Source organism: Cucurbita pepo, chromosome 9 (assembly GCF_057944985.1).
Source record: "Cucurbita pepo subsp. pepo isolate OVF chromosome 9, ASM5794498v1, whole genome shotgun sequence".
Taxonomy (NCBI): Eukaryota; Viridiplantae; Streptophyta; class Magnoliopsida; order Cucurbitales; family Cucurbitaceae; genus Cucurbita; species Cucurbita pepo.
In genome coordinates this window covers 1,330,358-1,352,399 of record NC_141806.1, presented here as the reverse complement: position 1 = coordinate 1,352,399, position 22,042 = coordinate 1,330,358, and the positions used below count along the sequence as shown (strand labels likewise).

The window sequence follows — 22,042 nt, the reverse complement described above, 5'->3', positions numbered from 1 at the left end:
TGAAAAGTTACATGGTATGGAAGAAAATTTTATTCTTTTTAATCAGGTTCATATTATAATTTCAAGTCAAAGGGACAACTTATGCATTTGATTAGCTTTTAGGTAGGAGACACCATTGAAACTTCTTGGACCCAATCATCTTCTTGTAATACAATCTAGAAAGGACAAAAGTTAAAAGAGAAGGTATGGCACATGGCCTCTCCTCTGCCCCAAACTTGAGACCCCTAACAAAAGTGAATATTTTGTTTCTTCCTTGAAATAGTGAATAATCAACAAGTTTAAAGCGAAGAAACAAAACAGACCTCGCTACCAATACTTTCCTTCAACTTTACACATAATATGTAATAATCAAAAAAATTTGATTACAGTTATAACTACATGGCAAAACTCCAGCTGATCTTTGGGAGATTACTCCGAGATCTTACTTCATTGATCACACTTTGAAAGCCATGTCTCTCAGCATCGCTGAACCTCTAATTGGTTGCAGTGTCAGAACTTAAGTCTGGATCAGAGTACAATGAAGGTAGAAATTCCGTAGCTCCCAAATATAACCTATCTTTATTTTGTAAGGTAAAAGTTGAATACGTGAATGGCAGATTGAACTTCCAGGTTCTAAGATTTAGACTACCAATGGTTGGAGAATATGTTATGTACAAGTAGCTGGACAGCTCTGACCTCGAAGAAGCAAACTTGCCTCCAGAGTCTGATTTCAAGAGTCGTAGACAGGACTGTATGCCAGCCACAGACGTGTAGCACATATGAGAAAGAGCATCCGACTGAAGTATCTAGGCTGCACTAATTGAAGAAATAGGAAGATTGCAGGACATCCTTGAGATCAAAGTCTCCCCGATCGGGTAAGGGCGGAAACTTTAAAGTGGGGAAGGACTTTTGGAAATTTTCCAGTAACTGTGAAGGCAAAAACCGTTCAATTTGTAAGTAAAAGAAATTCCAGGACAGAAGAAGACAACTAGATCTTTGTAGCTACAGGATAGTACAGTCAATGTGTTCTATTTTGCCTCTAATAACCAGGATAAGTTAACCGATCAAGTACACATGGGGCGAGATACTTACATTCTCCAGAATAGGAGCCTCGTATAGCTCAACAAATTTCTCCCTTAGTAGCCTGTTCATTACGTCAACATCGCATGCATGGGTCCAATATGAATCATGGACACCTGTAATCAAACATGGTAAGAAGAGATATGGCCACGATTGAACACTTAAGAATTCACATAAGTTCACTGAGATAAAGGACCCAATCAATAGAGAAGTAAAAGAAAAATGAAGTGAACCTGCAAAGTTAAGGCCTGCCCTTCTGCAGGCGACAGCAGTCATCATCATATGAGAACCATCAAGGGAGTGTACAAAATTTGGAGGAAAAGCTGTTTTCTGACGCTTAGCCATGACCTACAGAAAATAATAGGAATTATCCGGCTAGTAAACATATGCAACCAATGAATTGCACTACTGCATAAGTGACCCTTCTCAAGAGAGTTAATAAACTTGAAGCGTCTCAATTTCAAAAGGTTTTTAAACACATCGAGTCTACTCAATAATTCCTGATTTGGTTGGCTTTACCTTGTCAGTTTCTCGTTGTAGAGTCAACATTTGCAAGGAAGTCTTGATCTGCAATAAGTCAATTACAGTTTCAGTTTGTTGGAGAAGTCCAAATCATTGTTAGCTTAAATTTCACAAATTTATTAGAACTTTACAAAATGTCTTCCTAGTTGCCGGTAAGGTTGTACCACTGGCAGACCAAGAGGAGTTGTCCATCGAACTGGCTGATTTTCTGAAGCTATTACCTGTTGAAAATTAAATGTGTGAAAAGCTACACCTTAGTCGAGTGACACAAAGGCAGAGGAACGCTTGCTGAAATGCACATAATATCAGATATCTATACTTAACTAAGATAAGAAACGTAACATTGCTAAAATAACCCACTCCTCAAGATGTTATAAAATCAAATTATTTGAATTACCTACGGTAAGAAGAGGGAAGATGAGTCTGAAAATTGAAGAAATATATGTACGAGATCACAACCCTTGTAGTTGTATTTCAAAATTAAGATCTTTGATCGAAGACAATATTAAGCTCAATAAGGGTTTGGGTAAAGGGTGAGATTCTAGGAAATATGGCTGGTCGCCCAACCATTGATGTTAAAATTTCTCAATCTCCACGTTGTGGCTCTATGTCGTGGTAGGGGGTACGTGAGAAATTGAAACGAAATAGAGGAAAATCTTGACTGGAAGAATTTAATAGGATAGAAAACTGAGGAGTTGGGAGTTTTATTGAGTGTGCTTTACGAAATGGTGAAGGTGGATGGTTGATGCATGAAGACTGTTTTCTTCTAAACCTCTATTTTTGAAGATGGTAAGATCTGATAGGAAGACTATCCAGTTCACTTATGCTTGGAGAAAACCAAACGAGCCTAAGTAATGTAAATGATGTTGAAAGGAGTGAGTAAGTAAAGACTCCGTAAGTCCCATGTGGGTGCATTTTTATGAGGGCTTCAGCGTGAAGGTTTCACCAATCAATGAAACAAAATTTACTAACGAAGAATTCCCACTTCAAGCTAGTGCTACTACGAACTTTATCAAAATAACCAAAATAATGACAGTATCACTATTAAGGACCGCACCTTTGCACATTCACCAAGCCAGCTCATGATACTTCTTGCTGCTTCAAACATTTCCCCCAAGGCAGTCAAGGTAGTCTGCACGATAAGTCTTCGAATCAGCAGAACGTTCATTTCAAAATAATAATAATTGTAGTAACACATTTTTCTTGTAAATATAAAAGAAAAAGTTGTGTAAAAAAAAAAAGAAATAAAACTATAATATGCATGCAAATAGGCATAAATGTGCTACATTTTTCTCACAAGCAAATGGCAGTTTATTGACTCACTTTAGCTGCATAGCAAGAAGCTGCAAATAATTGTGAATCATCAGCAATGGATGCTCGTTCTTTCAACCTTTTCTTAATCTGATCCCGTGCACCCATATACGTGACACCATACACGGATGTCATGACTGTTTGTTTCACCAGTTTACGATCCACCTAATTGCAGTCACAAATATGAATCCATTAGAGGAAAAACATACAAGCAGCTATTAGAAACAGTTCTAAAAAAAATTATTCTCATAGAATTATTAGTAACCAGACCTGATTGATTAAAAGTCTAGCATGCAACGCATTTGGATTAGTTGCAGGATCTTTCTCTGCATCACTTCGTATTATGTCAAGAACTCTGCACCCAGAAAAATATACAAATAAAAAAAGAAACTAGATCCCCTCCGAACGCCAAAAATATGCTCTAAAACACAAGTCATTTGCAAACTTTTATACCGAAAGCATGGAGAATACTGTCTAAATAGGTATTTTTCCTTTCATACTAGTTGGTAAACGAAGCTTCCAAAGTTGAATGCAGAGAGCAGAGTCACTTAAATTTTATCTAAAAAATATCACTTGCATTGAGCATACTTTCGATTTCTATAGTTCATGGAAAGCATATATTAGCTCCCTTATCATAATGACCAGGCTTCAAAATACTTTTCAGCTTATTCAAACAAACATGGCATTGACGCCTGCCGGGTTATTAAGACTCAACTTTCATATGTAAAAAACACCAAAGAGCAATTTTAAAAAAACATTAAAAAAAAAATGAGGAACACTTAAATAATCCTCCCTACAATCAAACATGCAAACAAGAGATGCAGTAACCTGGCAGCAATTCCTGAGTACACATCTGCGGGCTTATCTCCTGCTACAAGGTTGACTGCCGCTGCTCCCAACTGAAGAAAAATGACACAATATTAAATGCTAATTAAGAAACAGACCGTGTCATCTCAAAGAAGACTTTTTTTGTAAAAATTAAGGAGTTCCTAAAAATAGAGATAGTTAAAAGAAATATTTTTAAAGTTCTTCGTATGTGTAGTACAAGAAGCATTATTTAAATTCAGGTGCTTTTAGCTTCGAATAAGCAAGCATTGAGGTATTTTCAATCCCCGAACACGCAGAATAAGAAATAGCCAAGTAAAAATGGAAGTAGCTTCACTTCTCAGCTGACTTTGTATCTTAATCTTATCTAACTAGAGAAATTAAAAGTACCTTGTCCCTCCCGAGAGCTGCATAGTGTTGCAAGCCATTGCAGGAACCATCCTGCCAAATCATGGGGAAATAAATAAGGATAAACAAAGATATATACTGCAGAATAGCAATATGATTATGGTTTCGAAAGGGATAAAGTTGCAGAGAACAAAAATGGCATCCATAATTTGGGGACGAATTGCAAGAATAATGTAAGTAGTACCTGGTGTACAGGCATATGGGAAAGAGTTGTTTCCGGCGATGGACTTCTTAAAGCCTCTGAGAGATTAATACACACTGCCAAGCACTGAAAAGGATCCTCTGCGCCCAACCACCAACGATTTCCTTCTAGAGGCCTGTCTGCCGAATCAAAAATCTCATCCAAATGATTCTCAGTAAATGATATTCGATCCTTGTAAGATAACTTGTCCACACCACCAGCGTATAGATTTGCCAAATGTATCTTCAACCAGCGTAACCCTGACTCGCCAAGTGGCCGTCCCTCCGCAAATTCTAGAATTCCTCGACACATATCAGAACCAAGATGATTCAAATGTGGATGCATTGGGTATGCACGACCTCGAAAATCTAAGTTGTGAGGATAGTAAAAGCCCTCCTCTTCTTTCATTTTCCTGGCCACCTGCTCACAATAAAAGTAAATTCAAATGTATTTGACAAGAGTATTCAAATTTAAATTCTATTCATTCAATAAGTTCTTACTGCAAGCTTAAGCTCAATGTCACACCGCTGTGAATGCCTCTCACTATTCTCTTTTTTTGCAGCCTTGAGTTTCCACTTCCATTTTCGAATTTCTGCTTCATCTTCCACAGTTGGCTCCTCTGGTAGAGGAACCTGTAAAAATTGAAGTTAAAGTTACAAAAAAAATAAATTTCATAAGATAGGAAAACATGCAAATAGGACCAACTAGCATTCTTCTTCTGTAACATACATCTTCACGGTCAACCAAATCAGCAAGACGACCACCACTGGTCCATATCCTGTCAATAATGCTAAGGACTCTTTTGTTCACCCTCCACTTGGTTCTTCCAAGAGTATCAAGTGCCTAAAAATGCAAAAATTATCATATATTACGAATTCTTTAGTAACTGAAGTTCAAAAAGAAACTGCAAGATGATTTTTTCTATGGGAAAATCTTAGGAGTTCCTTCTAAGATGGTATCGCAACTTCAAAGACAAAGCCCATGAAACATATAGTCAAATCAAAAACCTTCTTCGACAAAGAGGAAGTACCAGAGTCCTAATATCTTATGATCGTCTCTAGAGTCCAGTGATATTAATTTTTCAACATGGTATAGGGGAATGGAGGAAGAGGTCAGGCAAAACCAAAGGTGTGTATGTAAATCATTAAACTAGGAAACAATCATCAGAACTCTCAAACCTCAAAAACAGGCTCTAGTTGTTTCTTTGGAACCCTTTTAACTGCTTCACGTTGCTGCTTTGCCCCATGTATTCGCATAACATATGATGGTAGGAATAAGTGTGCTCCTTTATCATACCTACACATGAATAGCAGACATCAAACACCAAACATAACAAGCATACAGCACAAATGAAACTTAAGCTTCAGAGAATACGCATCATTCAGATATATATTCTCTTCAACAAATGAACCAGTAAATATCGTTACATGAAACTAGGTTTTCAATCTCTGAATAGTATGGAAACTATTAGAATTTATTGAAATAGATTAAAATATAGAGTAACCTACCCTGTCCAATTAAGGGGAGGCACCAGCATAGGCATATATGGTATGACCATGTGTCTTGCCTGAGACAAAACTGAAGACAATCACTAATCCAAGACATAAACTGAGTAATTTTGAGAGAGAGAGAACCTTGCAGAACTACAGAGTTGCATAATCATACAGCAAAAATAATGTCTACAAACTATTTATAGAAAAGCAACCAAATTCACACCGAGTACGGAACAGCCCACAATGTATGATTTTACTTACAGTTTTCTCCAGGCCTCTGCGAACAAGTGGATCGCATTCAATAACACCATATCTTCTGCTAGTCTTTCTGCGGGAAGAAACAAAATGGTAATAATTAGTAGTAGTAGTAATACAGATCAGACATAGAAAGAATATGTAGAAAAATTGAAGTGAGATAAATATGAAAAATAAACAACGAGAGCAGAAGGCTCATTAACTGTGCTTCTTTTGTGATGGTTTTAAGAGTATGGACAAATGCGGGACGAATATCAGGAGGACCCCCTCCTAACTGATCCATTGGAGGTTGAATATACGCTGTTTCAATCAATAGCTGAATCAAACGACAACCAACCTGGAAGGCAATAGAAACCAGAATTAAACAATTTCTCGCTGTTAATATGTGTACATCAACATCTACAGTAGCTCACAGCAAGTACACCAGAATTTACGCATTACTTCACATTGAGACTATGGGCAAAAAATTAAAAACAGAAACCTTCACATGCGCATCCTGGCCCCAAGGCTTTAAATTGTCGTGTTCCTTGACTATCATCCTAACTTGCCGCAACTTCTGTTTCTTCATCAGGTTGGTGACTTTTTTCCTCAATTTGTCTTGTTCTTTGGCCACTTTCTCCTGGTCTTCGACCACAGGTTCAGTGTCTCCTTCAGTAGTTTTTTCATTACTGTTCTTCTTCTTCTTCTTCGTATTCTCAAAGAACTTGTGTATTCTAACCTATTTCGTAGAAAAGAAAATTGTCCAAACAAATATTTCAATTAATTCAACACCGTTTTATTAAAAATGTCAATCAGAGTTCAGATGTTCATTGCCAAACAAGAACAAATATATCACATATCTAAATAAGAGAAAGAAAAACTGACAGAATGAGGTAAGAAACCTTGCTATATGATCGATAGCTCTCAATATTGGAAAGAAAACCATGACTGGTTTTTTACTTTGATACCTAGCGAACTTCATATCAATGGGAAATCTAAAACAAATGCAAAATTTTAGACAATAAAGTAAAAGAATTTGAAACTAACCAACCTCGTGTTCAATGGCTTCTCCTATCTGACAAGCAGCTTGGACTACCCTGACACTACTGTTTCCTCCACTGTTAGTCATCAACAACCCCATTAACTTATGCATTGTAATCACAGCCATCATATCCGCCGGCAGAAGATCAAAATAAGGAGCATGAGACACTCTACTCTTCTTCTTGCAAAACTCCTGGTCTGCAGCAATTGCATCACGCAAGGGTTCAAACCAACCAAGGAATAAAGACTTTATGTAAGGTAAATTGGGCGCCAACTTCTGCTCACACATATCCGTTAATAGCTCTTGATACTCTCTGGCAGCCTCTTCCCAAGCCTCCGTCTCCATCTTTATCTGTCTCTTCCGTAGAATATTGTACTTACCTACCCTCATTCCATCCACCATTTTCTTAGGCTGCTTAAACTGAGACTCCACCTTATCTTGTTTGCTTAGTTCCTCCATCAATTCCTGAATTTCTTCCGACCCTGATAAGTCCTCCTCGGAAATCGCAGCCTCCGCAGCAGTTGCGTAGCCTTTGGCATGGTTTAGAACCCCATAAAAAGCTACGGGCTCGCTTGAATGTGCGAAATTGGATTTCGCAAACCCAACTTCACGGGAATGGAAAAAGCTGATTCCACGAGAGCCCTCTAACAGGCAACATGATTTCAAGCTTCCAAGTGTCCTGGAGGATCTAATTTCCTCAACAGAGATAGAGTCTTCAATAACTTTTCTGGAGAAGAACGTATCCCTCCTTGAAGCAGCTCTTTTGACAATGTTTCTCCACATTCTCTGGTAGTAGGGATTCCGAATTCCCACAACAACAAGTTCAAGCAATTCAAAACGCAGCTGAAGGAGATGGAAAATGCGAAGAACTGATAGTCGGAATATGCAGTTTCTCCGAAATGGCAGTGAGAAACTAAGAACACAAACTTGAAAAAAAAAAGAATTCAAACGCGGGAAGGATGAGAGATGAAGGTAGAGATCTCAAAATGGTGGGAGAACGGAGAAGAGAACCACAGCGGCGGCCATTAAACCCTCCTAAAACCTACGTTTTCTCCAACATTTATTCCTTCACCCATTCTTCAACCAGGTCAAAACCCGACCCGTTGGGTCACCGCACAATGTTAGCCCGCTTGTTCTCTTATTGGGCCTAATGGGCTTACTCGGTTTTTTTTTACGCACCATTGATCGACGAATATTCGGCCCAAATTTCGGAATAAACATTAATGTATAATGTAATTACACAACTTGGACACACCCAATAATCCTCAACAATCCTCCCCTCGAACAAAGTACACCATAAGCCTCCCATGAGGCTTATGTAGCTCTCGAATAGCCTCCCTTAATCGAGGCTCCTCCTCTCGAACAAAGTACACTATAAGCCTCCCCTGAGGCTTATGGAGCTCTTGAATAGACTCCCCTTAATCGAGGCTCGACTCCTTTCTCTGAAGCCCTTGAACAAAGTACACCCTTTATTTGACACTTTAGTCACTTTTGACTACACCTTCGAGTCTCTCAATTCTTTGTTCGATATTTGAGGATTCTATTGACATGGTTAAGTTTAGGGCATGGCTCTGATACCATGTTAGGAATCACGACTCTCCATAATGGTATGATATTGTCCACTTTGAGCATAAGCTCTCATGCCTTTGCTTTGGGCTTCCCCAAAATGTCTCATACCAATGGAGATAGAATTCCTCACTTATAAACCCATGATCTTCCACTAAATTAATGAATGTGGAACTCACTCCCAATAATCCTCAACCGAGAATGGGATCTTGATGAGGTATAAGTGGCATTGAAGGGGATGTTGGAGGGTCAACGTGCCCGTTGTAGCGGAGGTAGAGGAGAGGAGGAAGAGGGAAAAAACAAGTCATTAGATAAGGCATGCTTCTTAGCGTTCTTGCTGGCACAAACACTGCTCAAACTCACCACTAATAGATGTCATTTGTTTTGACCCATTATGTATCATGTCAGTCTCAAGATTTTAGAACGCATCTTTTGTGTCAAAGCGTTTTTGCTAGCACCAACGCTACCAAACCCACAGCTAATAAATATTGTCTGCTAAAGTCCGTTATGTATCGTCGTCAACCTCGCAATTTTAAAACACGTTAAACCCTTAAAAAAGAATTAAAAGGTCAATAGTGCCAATTTTACTTTTATAATTTAATAAATATATTTTTTAAATAAAATACTTTTCAACAATTTATTATTTTTTTATTTTTACAGAAAAAAAAAAGTATTTTGAGTGGAAGAAAAACCAGGTCCACTAAAATTGGAGGCACTTCTGAGAATTGGTCTTCGTCTTCCTCATTTCGCCGCCGTTGAAAAGATGTCGTCTTCACCGCCTCCGCCGCCGCCGTCGACCACCACTCCCCACCTTCTGGTTTTTCCATACCCAGCTCAAGGCCACATGATCTCACTCCTCGATCTCACTCATTATTTAGCCTCCCATGGCGGCTTCACCATCACCGTCTTGATTACCCCCAAAAACCTCCCCCTCCTTCAGCCCCTTCTTCAAGCCCACCCTTCAATTCACACTCTCGTCCTTCCCTTCCCGGCGCACCCCAATCTCCCCGCCGGTGCCGAACACGTCAGCCAAATCGGCAACCACGGCAACTTCCCCATCATGGTCGCCCTCCGCCAACTCCACGACCCGATCGTCCACTGGTTCAACTCCCACCCCGCCCCTCCCGCCGCCATCATTTCCGATTCCTTCCTCGGCTGGACCCAACACCTCGCCGACCACCTTCAAATCCCCAGGATCGTTTACTACTCCTGCGGCGCATTCCTCGTCAATGTTCTTCACTACTCTTGGCTCCACATTAAAACCGACCTTTTCCGTTCTTCCCCTGTCTTCCATTTCAACGAAATCCCCAATTCCCCCTCCTTCAAAAAGGACCATTTACCGTCGTTAATCAAGCGGTACCAGGATTCGAACCCGGATTGGGATTTATTAAGGGACGACGCGTTGGCTAATACATCATGCTGGGTTAGCGTCTTCAATTCCTTCGAGACATTGGAGGGTGAGTTCTTGGAGCACTTCAGGGATTTGAATGGCGAAGGGCGTGTGTTTGGAATCGGACCGCTAAATCTCATCGGCGCAGCCGATGGGCGTAGCTCAATTCGTGATTCGACCTCGGAGGTACTCACATGGCTCGATGGCTGCGCTGATAGTTCGGTGCTTTACGTTTGTTTCGGGAGTCAAAAGCAGCTGAATCAGCAGCAAATGGAGGCACTGGCTTCCGGGCTTGAGAGAAGCGGCGCTCGATTCGTGTGGGTGGTTAAGACATTTAATCAAACAGTTGGTGGGTGTAATGAAATACCAATTGGGTTCGAAGATCGGGTGTCGGATCGGGGAATTGTGGTGAAGGAATGGGTTCCACAAGTGGCGATATTGAACCACCGAGCGGTCGGGGGGTTTTTGAGTCACTGCGGGTGGAATTCGGTGCTTGAAAGCGTAACGGCGGGGGTGCTGATATTGGGTTGGCCGATGGAGGCGGACCAGTTCGTGAACGCTAAGCTATTGGTGGACGACATGGGGGTGGCGGTGCGCGTGTGTGAGGGGGCGAACTCGGTGCCTGATTCTGATGAGTTGGGGAAAGTGATCGCTATGTCTTTGAGCGGAGACTGTCCGGAGAAAATGAAGGCAGGAGCGCTCAAGAGAGCGGCGGTGGACTCTGTAAGGAGTAATGGAAGCTCCTGGAAGGACATGCGAGGCTTTGTCGACAAGCTGAAGCAGCTTCCTTGTCGGAATTTCTAGTTACTTTTGTGAGTAATATTTCGATCCTCCATAGAAACCAGAGCATTGTATCAGTGTATGTTGTTTGTATGCTTATAGTGTATGAACTGGAGGGATTCAGGCATCCTATTCTAAAGCAGAGTCCTTTGAATCAGTACTGTGTAAGTTGCATGAGTTGGTACAACAGCTTTCACTTCCATCTCATGAAAGAAGGGGGAAGATCAAACATTTCCCGTGTGAGATCTCGTATTGATGGAAGAGGAGAACGAAACATTCCTTGTAAAGATGTAGAAACTTCTCCCCCTAATAGACGCGTTTTAAAACTGTGAGGCTGACGACATCTACTATGTTGACCTTATCTCTTGTCACTAGTGAGTTATCTCCATATGCATTACAAGTGTATCATGAATCCTAGTGCACGCTAGGGTAATCTCAAGCGAGACGGGATGTAAGAAGGCAGGAAGTTTTGAGTATAAAGAAGCCAAGACACCATACGTAACGGGCCAAATCGGACAATATTTTACTAGTGGTGGGCTTGAGCTGTTACAAATGGTATCAGAGACAGGAATCGAATGGTGTGCCAGCTAGGACACTGGACTCCTAAGGGGGTGTATTGTGAAATCCTACATCGGTTGGAGAGGAGAACAAAACGGACAATATCTACTAATGGTGGGCTTGGATTGTTACAGAAACTTAAACATCAACCTCATAGTAAATATATAAACACTTCTCGTTGATCATAGGGAGGCTTTTGGTGGATATATATGGAGCTATATGAACTTTAAACCAATAATGAACCGATTTAGATATCCAAGAAATGTTCCCCTTAGAACTCCCAAGGCAGAAACTTTTAGCAAGGACATGGTGAAGCGCGATTTTCGGTTTGTCGGGCTAGTGATTCTCTATTCATTCATGCAAGTTGCAGGGTGGACGATTGATCATCTTGTCGATTGTTTTCGGCATGGTTGGCTGAGAATCAAGTTGGCCAAATGCCTTGAGAAATGTCGACAAATGCCTTTTGTCGATTGAGTTTCATGATCGGACTCTGAACTTGCTCTAAATTGGCTGAGAATCAAGTCCAATGACCCTATTTGATATGTGGAAATCACTCCATGGAGAGTAAGATTCGGATTACCTTGTTAATCGAATATCTCAAGGCAAGAACATTGTTTGAGATTCGAATCACTCCACAAGCAAAATCGATCATGTCTAGCTTGAATGATTCTTGTTGATTAAATACCTCAAGACAAGAATACTTGATTGAGATTCGAATCACTCTACAAGCAAGATTGATGTCGAGCTTGAATGATTCTACATGCAATCTAAACTACATAGAATTGCAAAGAAACTTAGTCATGGGCTAAAGAAAAGCACAAATGCTTCTTTTATTATATTTTCTAAGTCTACTTACAAATACAGCATACCTGGCTTGCCTCAAAATGAAACTATTCTAAGTCTACTTACAAATACAGCATACCTGGCTTGCCTCAAAATGAAACTATTATAGCCATTTCAAGAGTGGTAACATTCATACTGTCATAATTAACCATTGTAACCTAGAGTAAATAAAAAGTCTTAAAATACATTAATGAAATATAATAACTCTCCATTGTAATCCACCCAAAATTTATAACATGAAACTTCATTTTTCTTCCATGTGTCATGAATTGAAATATATTGTATGATTGATGTCTCTAGGTTCATATCACTATTTCTGTTGAGTTAGAAATAGATCTGTTTCAACTATAATATGTATTTCTACTGTTTCAAGAGGTCATATCAGTAGCCCTTTAATCAATTACATTTGGGCTATCGTTCGAGATGGTTCGAGTTCTTATCTTATTCAAAAGATTCTTATCTTACTCAAAAGAATATGATGAAGTGTAGATTAATAAATCGTGTTATCATATTATACTGGAAGATTTCCTACCAAGATTTGAGATTCCTTACACTTTGTTCCCACTTTATCTAAGTCACCGTGCTCGAATGATTCCTCTAAAAATCTTTCAAATTGTGTTGGGACCAATATATTCTCGTTTCTTTCTATACATGTGTAATAGTTGAGCCCACTACTAGTAGATATTGTTCACTCTAATTCGTTACGTATTGCCGTCAGCCTCACGATTTTTAGAACGCGTCTGCTAGAGAGGTTTTCACACCCTTATAAAAAAATAATTTGTTCCTCTCTCCAACCAATATGGATTTCACAATCCACCCCCTTCCGGGCTAGCGTCCTCGCTAGCACACTATCTGATGACTGACTTTGATACCATTTATAACAGTCCACCCCCTTTGGGGCTAGCATACTCGCTGGCACACTATCTAATAACTGACTTTAATACCATTTGTAACAGTCCACTTCCCCCTTCGGGGCCAGCGTCCACGCTGACACACTGTGTGATGATTGGCTCTAATACCATTTATAACAGTCCAAGTCCACCGCTAGCTGATATTGTCCACTTTGGCCCTTTACATATCGCTGTTAAACTCACGATTTTTAAACTGTATCTGTTAGGGAGAGATTTCCACACGCTAGTAAATAATATTTCATTCCCCTCTCTAACCAATAATCTCACCACATACCAATAATCTCACCACATAATTCCCCCGAATTGGAGCGAGGACTTCAAATTTTCTGTTGTATGAGACTGCTTAAGACTTGTGACCAAGGAAAACAGGTTCAAAGCCCAAATTCATTGCTAGCTAATATTGTCCGTTTTGGCCCTTTACGTATCGCCGCCAACCTCACAATTTTTAAACTGCATCTAAGGGAGAGATTTACACACGTTGACAAATAATATTTCATTCCACTCTCCGATCTCACCACATAATTCCCCTGCGTAAAACTTGTGACCGAGGAAAACAGGTTCCGAGCCCCACAGTTGTCTCTATCCTTTTCCTTCCCTATTTTATGAATCATTTTAGCTTGGATTACAAACCAATTCAAAGAACAAAACAGGACCCCCACCAAATAGACAGCCTACCAAGAAAAACAAAACAGGTCAAATCACAAAATCTGGCTCCACCTCATCCCTTCTTTCACCTGTTATAATCTCTATGCGCACTTTTTCTTTCCCTTCCACCATTTTTCAACCTAACTTCTTGATTAGTTTCATGCTAATCCAAGCTATGGTGACTCCTGAATTGCGTATGCGCACCAAACTTCAACCTGATCAAAAAAGGGAAATTCCAACAACAACAGAGCAAGCTTTTCACCACACACAAATCAACTAACAGCATTCAACTTCAAGTTTCCATTATCTCAGTCTTCCAAAAATCGAAAAAGAGACTATGAATCGATCCGATAGGATCGATGATGAGATAAAGTCTTAAAGAACGGAAGAACAGTTCAAAAGTTTTGGTACAAAGCCAACACTAAGATATATTTCATGGAATCTAATAATTCATCCATGGGGTCCACACGATCGATGATATTTCTTTACTAATTATCGCGATCCTTCTTTGTTTGTTCTTTATATGTAGTAAAGAATGGCTTCAATCATTTCCCCAATAGCTAATACAAAAGAAAACATTACTGCTGTCCTTGTCAAATTATACAAGTTCAATGACTAGTGAAGCATTATTAAAAAGAAAAGAGAGACACAGACATGACGGCACGAAAGAGAGCATAAAATAATCAATCTATGGACGGCAGCCACCTGTATTGAAAGGAAAACAGAGGCAATACAACCAAAAAAGTCCTAAGGTGGTCATCAACTATGAAGAACAGCATTTGAACTTACAGAAAGTTTCACCCTTAAGATAACCAAATTATTCTCCAAATAGATAGAATCATGAAATCAGCAAGAACATGGAGTCAACAACAAAAGAAGAATGATATCATATTGGCACATCGCGTATGGCTGAAGAAGGAAAAAAGAATAAAAGAATCAAGTTAAGGCAGGTATAGAACATAGAGTACCCTATTTACATTGCACCTTTTTGAGGGTTTCAAGTTGCATACAAATTATTTATCAAACAAGTTCACAAGTCAAAGGGGAAGAAAGGGTAGGAGAGAAATACCAAGGAATACAAACAATTCTACCAGCAAGACTATCACTTAGCTGATGAGAAGAATATATACAGCAAGCTCCTCTTACTGAGCTCCAACTATGAGTAGCTCGATGTCGAGGATGAAAACCCACAATGCAAGCCAATCCTAATAGTGAGTCGTCGCGATCACTTCGATAATTCTAATGCGCTATTATTTAATAAACTATAAAGCTCTCTATCACAGCAACATACTGAATCTCATCATCTCAAAACTGGCAAGAAGTACCAAGCCTCTGCCTCTGCCTCTGCCCGAGCGCTGCAGATTGGCGTTTGGCAAATGCTGGACGGAGCACCTCTGGAAATTTATCCAGAAACAGTGTCCATTCTTCGTCGTTCATATCACCGAGCTTCACAAAGCTGACACTTGGAGGAAACTGCTCATTTGCACTCCTGTGCCCTGCAGAAGTGTTGGTAATATATCCATATTCAGGTTTTGAGACCTGGTACTTCTGGTGTTTCTGGTTCTTATCGCCCAGAATGGTGTTCTTGAGGGACATGGAAAGCTTTGTCACAGCAGAAATGGGTTCAGAAGGTGGAAAGGTTGCTGTTTCTACTTGCTCCTCCCCAGCACTATCTTCTCCCTCTTCTTCAATGCTTTCCTCTAACTTAGAGAGTGGATTGCGGCCATGCATGCCTCCAAGTCCACCAAACTGGTAATGAGACCAGCCCAAACACTGATCCGCTGCCACACTTGAGTTGTAATCTAATTCTCGCTCCTCGCAGTCTAAGTCGAATTGGAATTCATCGTTGCCCCAGTCATCAACGGGAGAACAGAGCTCCCTTTCTGCTATGATCTGCCTAGCCTCAAGACAGACTAGCTCAAGTTCACTGGGTTCCTCCTCTCCACTACGAAATTCCCTGCTCATCATCTCACCAATCTCAGCAAGACAGAGACCACAAGCAGCAGCTTCCTTCAGAAAAATTGTACAGAGTACCAAAACCCGAAGGCAAGCATCACGAATCATGGGGAGCTCCATCCGAAGCATCTCACAGTCTTTGATCGGATTAAGATTTTCAATATACTTGAGCTCATCCTCTGAAAATGGGATTGACGCTTGAGGCCAATGGATCCACTCAAAGTACGGATCTTCTAAAGTCTCCGGCAAACAAAGACCGTGATCTATAGGAATAAGCTCCACTTGACCAAACCTTCCTATTCCATCAAGTTTACGAACTAAGAGATTCCCAGCATGCCTATCAGTATTAAAAATCCTGATATCTAGGATACCTATACGATGAACAGCAGCAACTGGGAAGCTAGAAGTCCCATGATCACTAGCATCAAAATCATGTGGAATGAATTGTTGGAAAGAAGCAATTTTACTGACTGACTTCTTCTTGTGAGGCTTGTTACCATTCACCCAATCATTCACATTAAAGATTGAATGAGTGATCTTCACCAAGGCTGTCGGAGGCACGTTTGCAAAATGCTCATAGTCAAGAAGATATGCTGCAACTTCTCTGAATCCGGTCTCCCCAACACGCACTGAACGTTTAAATCCTGGCTGTCCAAGAGCTTTACCAACAAAACCTTTTGGATTATTTGGTGCAAAAGGTTCCTCATCAGTTGGCTTCACAATTGCAACACTTTCACCTTTCCCATTCCTAAAGTAGTAAGCACCACCAAGCCCACTATGAACAGGAATTGGATCAATACCCAACTTAATAGCTTTCACAATCTCTTTGACCAACCGTCTCGTGCCAGAAAAACGCTCTGAATGCCCCAATATCTCAATAGGTCCACTCTGGTCTCGAAGTCGGAGATCCTTCCCAGTGGGCGAGAGACATGGAGTAGATGAGCTTCTATGCATCAGATTTCTCGTGAGAAGAAGAGGAGAATCACTTCGAATGGCAGTAAGATCATTCTTTAGAATCACATCCCCAAATGTCAGCGAGCTCTCCTCGGTCGGAATATTGAGGGCAATCTGCAATCTCCTTTTCACCGTATGAGCATTGTCGTTGCGATCTAATTCCATTCCCAGTACACATCCTGTGTCAGTTTGGACAAAAACTTGTCTCCTTCCAACGGGTAGCTTTTCTTCCATTCCATTTCTTGCACGGTAATCCCGGCTGAGTGGGCTCTTGAGTGCTGCAACTGCCATTTGAGTCTGAACTGGACTGTCCAACTTCCGTGACATTAAACAATGAACAAAAAAAGGAGGACGTGCTTGCAGCCAACGACTGAAATGGCCAAGGAAGAGAAACGAATTCCCTCCCAAGAAAATTGCAAACTCAAAACAGAATGCTGGTTCAAGGAAACCAGAGTCTAGGACCCCGAATAATCATTAATTGATAGAAGAAGCATCAATTCCGGCCATCTTTTTCAAAGAAACAAAGCTCTGAGATCCAAAAACACCACAGACAAAAAGATGCAGCCGAAAGCTACAACTACAGATCCATTTCTCCAGACTCACAGCACCTGATTATCTGCGGGAGTAAAACAAAGAAATCAAAATTAACAATTGACCTGAAGAAACAATAAAATCGATACAAAATTAACAACCAATGAAGACTTTCAAATAAGAGTCCCCATATCTAGAGCTGGGCTAGAGATTCGACAAAAGAATGCATACACCAAGAACACTCAATTATGCATTATTTATGGCCCTTTTCTACAGGGAAACCCAAATTCATTGTAAGATAAAAAAATCAATAGTTACAAAAGGCCGATAGGATGAAATACACATTCATCGATTAGCTTACACGTTGTTCTGAGTTTATAAAAGGAAGGGAAAACGGTGTTCCCTATATAGAAATTTAACATCTCGATAAAATTTCAAGGCCCAGAGCCAAAGACTCCAAAAACAGATTCTCCCAGTGATAGAGAAAGAAGAAGAAGAAGAAGAAGAAGAAGAAGAAGAAGAAGAAAAAGGATCTCTTCTCTAACCACTTCATCGTGTAAGCAAACAAATGATCGGAACGAGATCCTCATTCGCCCTCAAGAACAAATTCCAACAGTTAAACGAAATCTGTGAAAGGTGCACCTCCTCCCCCCTCCCCCTCCCCTCGGGGCAGGAGAGAAGATCCACAAGAGACCAAGCTCAATACGACGTTCTGGAGATCAGAGAAATGAAATTCAACAATGAGAAACAAGTAAACAGAAAGAAAGAACAAATAGAACACCATCATTCATTCAACACATACTCACAAACAAAACAAGCATTACAAACTAACAACTTCGAAATCGGAAAAAGAACTCACCTGAATTCTATAGATCCTTCAAGATCCAACAAATTAAGTAATCAGATTCCCCACCCAAATCGACGCTATCCGTGAGCCGGCGCCGTCAGAGCTTCGCAAACACAAGAATGAGAGGCCTTCGATGAATCAATATCAAATCCAAGAAACAGGCAGATCAAAGAATCATCCGAGCTAAGTGAAGAGAGAAATCAAAACCCACATACAAATTCTCTCACAGTTTCCTCTATCTCTATCTCTCTTCTTTTTATTCTCCGTTTTGCCTCTCAGAAATCCGTCCTCTGTGAACGCTCTTTAACTCGAGTGAGAGAAGCCAGGTTAAAACAACTAACCCTGGTTACATGCCGACCCACTCTCTTGCTCTGGCCTTTGAGATTCGAACACTCTGGAAGGGATGGGGAGAGCCGTTGATGATGAGAGATGCTGGAATTAATGACCGTACGATGAAAGGAGATGGTGACGTGGAGATAAGAGATTCGTTAGTGACGTGGCAGGTCACCTCGAATTGTGGGACACCTGGTTTCATCAGCGACCGGACCGGGCGGGTTTTCTTATTTTGGGTTTGCCCTTTCGAATCTGTAGTTCTCTGTACTACCCAGTTTCCTGCCCCAATCTGACCGTCAATTTTAACACCATTGAATTTACCAAATTGCCCCCATCTACTTTTTTCCTTCTTTTTTTTTTTTCTTTTTCTTACCTTAATTAAATAAATATACCCTTCTTGTCATTTCCAAAATATTTGATCTCCTTAATTTTTATTTTGTTATTATTATTTTATTTTTTTTGTTTGACATTTACATTTAAAAAAATATCTTAAAATCATATTATCCACTTATACCGAATAAATAAGAACTAAGAAAAAAACAATGAGTATTATAAAGAAGATATAATAAAAATCACGAATCTCCGTATGATATTGTTCACTTTGAGTCTGAGCTCTCGTAACTTTGATTATGGTTTTTTCAAAAAAACCTCGTACCAACAAAGATAATGTTTCTTACTTATAAATTCCAAGATACCACGAGTAATAAGCATGCATTATGATTTCAGGGCTCGAACGTTTTGTCTTGATATGAATTTTGTCGTGCATTGGTATTTTTGTGTTACTTTAACTATTTTATATTACTATTATTGTTGTTTTATTGGCCTTTTCATAATTGAGAAAGAGTCGTTTTATTTAAGCCATGCCAGCTGGTTATGAAAATGACGTGTCAATTCTATCATCATCTTCCAATTTGACCGTAAAATGATTTATTTATTTATTTATTTGCTTTTTCCCCCTTAATTCCGAACCGGAATGGGACGGTTCAGCTGAGTCAGAGTCCACGCATGAACGAGAATCCCACGTGGCGTTTCCGCGTAGGATGCTGCCAATTCAAGACACGATAATTTCATTAATAATTCCAAAATTTTATTTCCTACGTGTAGGCATTATCCTCTCACGTGTCTTTTGATTCTTCCAAACCGCGGCATACACGCTCACAGTTTTCTTCATTAGTTAACACAGACACACAGACACAAAGCTGACTGGATAAATACCTTTTTTTTTTTAATTTAAAAATACGATTTACTATTATTTTATTAAATAATTGTAATAAATTTAATAGAGTACACTCTCGAGTCTGCCCATGGTTTTAGTGTCTATTTTATAAATGTAGACTAGATATATTAAATTCCTATTTATTAGTTTTTTAAATACTAAAAATGATTAATATTTTAAATTTAAATTTATTTAAGTTAGGTTGAGTTTAAATAAATAAATAATTATTATGTTTTTTTTATTTATTTTATTTAGTTTAGTAATTATTTGTTTATAATTTATTATTTAATAATTTTTTAAATAATATCTTTTCGGACATTAAATCTTACCCATTTAGGTAAGAAATCTCAATAAATCCGAGTAATATTGTTTTTTTAGGACAAAAACTAAATTATTACCATTTTTTAAATATATGGATAAAAATTAAAGTTTTAGAATAAAAATAGTTTTTAATGTAATTAAAAATATTAATATTTGAAGCTTAAATATGTTTTAGAGACTTTTTTTAAGGATGTTATTGGAGATAGAAAAAATAAAATCAAAATTATCACTTTTTTTTTTTAATATTCTATTTTATTATTTCAATTTTATTACTCTATTTTATTATTTCAATTTTTTTTTTAAATTACCTAAATACAATGGGTATATAGGTAATTTTAAGAAATCTATTGAACTTGAAATTGGGCTTTATCGCTACAGGCCGAAAAGTGGAAGGCCCAAGGCCCAAGGCCCATTATTGCAAGCAAAACAAATATATATATATATATATATATATATGAAGAACGCCTAAGAAAAATATTTGAATTTCTGAATGGTAAATAATTATGAAAAATATATAACTTTTTTCTTATTATTTATTGATAAAAATGACTGTGAATGAATCTATTTGGTACAAGAATTACGAAAATTTTAATACTATAAATTTATTTTTTTAATCAAAATTGAAATTTACTAAACAATATAAAAAAAATTAAAAAAACATAGTGAACAATTATTTATTTTTTACCAGCAATAAACTCAAGAAAATCAATGAAATATCTTCGTTTATGTCAATTAAAAAAAATTAAAAATTTATTTATTTATTTTATAAGATTAGAAATTAAATTTTTATTCATATAATTTAATTGATTAAAATATATATTTGACTATGTGTGTTTGCATTTTTGGATTCTAACTATGGGATTACGTACTAAGATACTCAAACCACTTGCTATTCTTGTTTTTCAAACATAAATAAGGCACCGGTATAGATGACAGCACAATGACAGCCATGGAACCAAACCAGCATCACTTTTTTATGGACTCGTTGAGAATGATTCTGATCTAGTTTATGGCCTATTAGAAGTAGAAGGAGCTCTGTTGGGATTGGGATCCTTACGGACAGAAAAAGATTGCAGTCGATTTGATAATGATCGAGTGACATTGCTTATTCGGCCCGAACCCAAGAATCCATTAAATATGATACAAAATAGATCTTGTTCTATCAGGGTAGTCATGTTCATGTTTGTTGGTTAACCTTTTAAGTTAGATTGTTTATGTCTGTGTGACAACATTGGTCAAAATTAAGATTATTAGGCTTAGAAAAGTCAAATATAGAAGAGTTAAATATATAGTGATGGAAAAGAGTGTTCATGCTTGAGCAAGAAGAAAAGAAAAATATTCAAATATAAAAATTCCAAAAATTCCTTTTTAATTTAATTTTTTTTTTAATTAAAAAAAGGGTAAAAAATGGCATATTTTTCTTGATTATCAAGAACCCTAATTTCGTGTGCCTATAAAATGGGGGGAAACAACGCTCAAATTCTCAACAATTTCACAAAAAACCCATTTATTTTTCCTTCTCTGAGAAAATGAATTTGATTTGGTCGACTCTTAAGTCTTTCATTTATTGCTTGCTTGGCTTTAATGGCGGAAGCCCAGAGGCAGCCATGGCTGCTGCTGCCGCTCCTTCTCCTCCAACAGGACCAGAGGCCGCCATGGTTGCTGCAGCCAAGCATTTCTCTTCTGCTCACAAGGTCAACTTCAATTAAGCTTCTACTCGGTTACATCCCACGTCACGTTACGTGTATTTTATGTAGCTCTGGAACGTGCAAGACACGTTCGGGTGTCGTGTTCTTCTTGGTTTGGACTGCTTGAAATTGTGACTCGACTTCGTTTCCAAACATGGAAGACCTTAGTTTCATCGGGTTTTGTTATGTCGAATATATGTAAAAGTGAAGATTTGATTCTTTAGTATTTTCGTCAAATATATAATGTTATTTAATTTGAGAACAAGAAATACACACATGTGACTTTACTTAGCTTCCAAGCACGGAACACCCACGTTTCATCAGAATATTGATACATCCATTACATGAATAGGTCAAGACGACATCCAAATAAGAGTAGACCTTCAAATATAACACATGGTCGAGACAAGTTTATTATTTATATCAAC

At 38.7% G+C, this 22,042-nt stretch overlaps 3 protein-coding genes across 4 annotated transcripts; 1 reads left to right on the top strand and 2 right to left on the bottom strand.

Moving 5' to 3' along the window:
- Nucleotides 1-230: 230 nt before the first annotated feature.
- On the bottom strand, nt 231-8,121 carry LOC111802638 (DNA-directed RNA polymerase 1B, mitochondrial). The gene is made up of 19 exons (XM_087126675.1): nt 7,085-8,121; nt 6,536-6,772; nt 6,258-6,391; nt 6,061-6,127; nt 5,815-5,873; nt 5,485-5,602; nt 5,036-5,149; nt 4,807-4,938; nt 4,310-4,726; nt 4,108-4,158; nt 3,721-3,791; nt 3,163-3,247; nt 2,905-3,057; nt 2,639-2,713; nt 1,713-1,802; nt 1,579-1,626; nt 1,293-1,407; nt 1,072-1,175; nt 231-906 (listed from the first exon to the last, which is right to left on the bottom strand). Exons 1-19 carry the CDS (start codon nt 7,856-7,858, stop codon nt 796-798), a joined length of 2,955 nt encoding a protein of 984 aa, XP_086982801.1. The 5' UTR covers nt 7,859-8,121; the 3' UTR covers nt 231-795.
- Nucleotides 8,122-9,389: 1,268 nt separating this feature from the next.
- Nucleotides 9,390-11,152, top strand: LOC111802640 (UDP-glycosyltransferase 89A2-like). Its single transcript, XM_023687074.2, has one exon. The coding sequence runs from the start codon at nt 9,405-9,407 to the stop codon at nt 10,833-10,835; it is 1,431 nt and encodes a 476-aa protein (XP_023542842.1). The 5' UTR covers nt 9,390-9,404; the 3' UTR covers nt 10,836-11,152.
- Nucleotides 11,153-14,719: 3,567 nt separating this feature from the next.
- On the bottom strand, nt 14,720-18,368 carry LOC111802639 (phosphatidylinositol 4-kinase gamma 5). 2 transcript variants are annotated; one of them, XM_023687073.2, is made up of 3 exons: nt 18,069-18,368; nt 17,755-17,921; nt 14,720-17,294 (listed from the first exon to the last, which is right to left on the bottom strand). In XM_023687073.2, the coding sequence occupies exon 3, from the start codon at nt 17,003-17,005 to the stop codon at nt 15,074-15,076; it is 1,932 nt and encodes a 643-aa protein (XP_023542841.2). In that variant the 5' UTR covers nt 17,006-17,294; nt 17,755-17,921; nt 18,069-18,368; the 3' UTR covers nt 14,720-15,073. The 2 variants fall into 2 exon arrangements, with proteins under 2 accessions (XP_023542841.2, XP_023542840.2); XM_023687072.2 differs by lacking the exon at nt 17,755-17,921.
- Nucleotides 18,369-22,042: the final 3,674 nt, after the last annotated feature.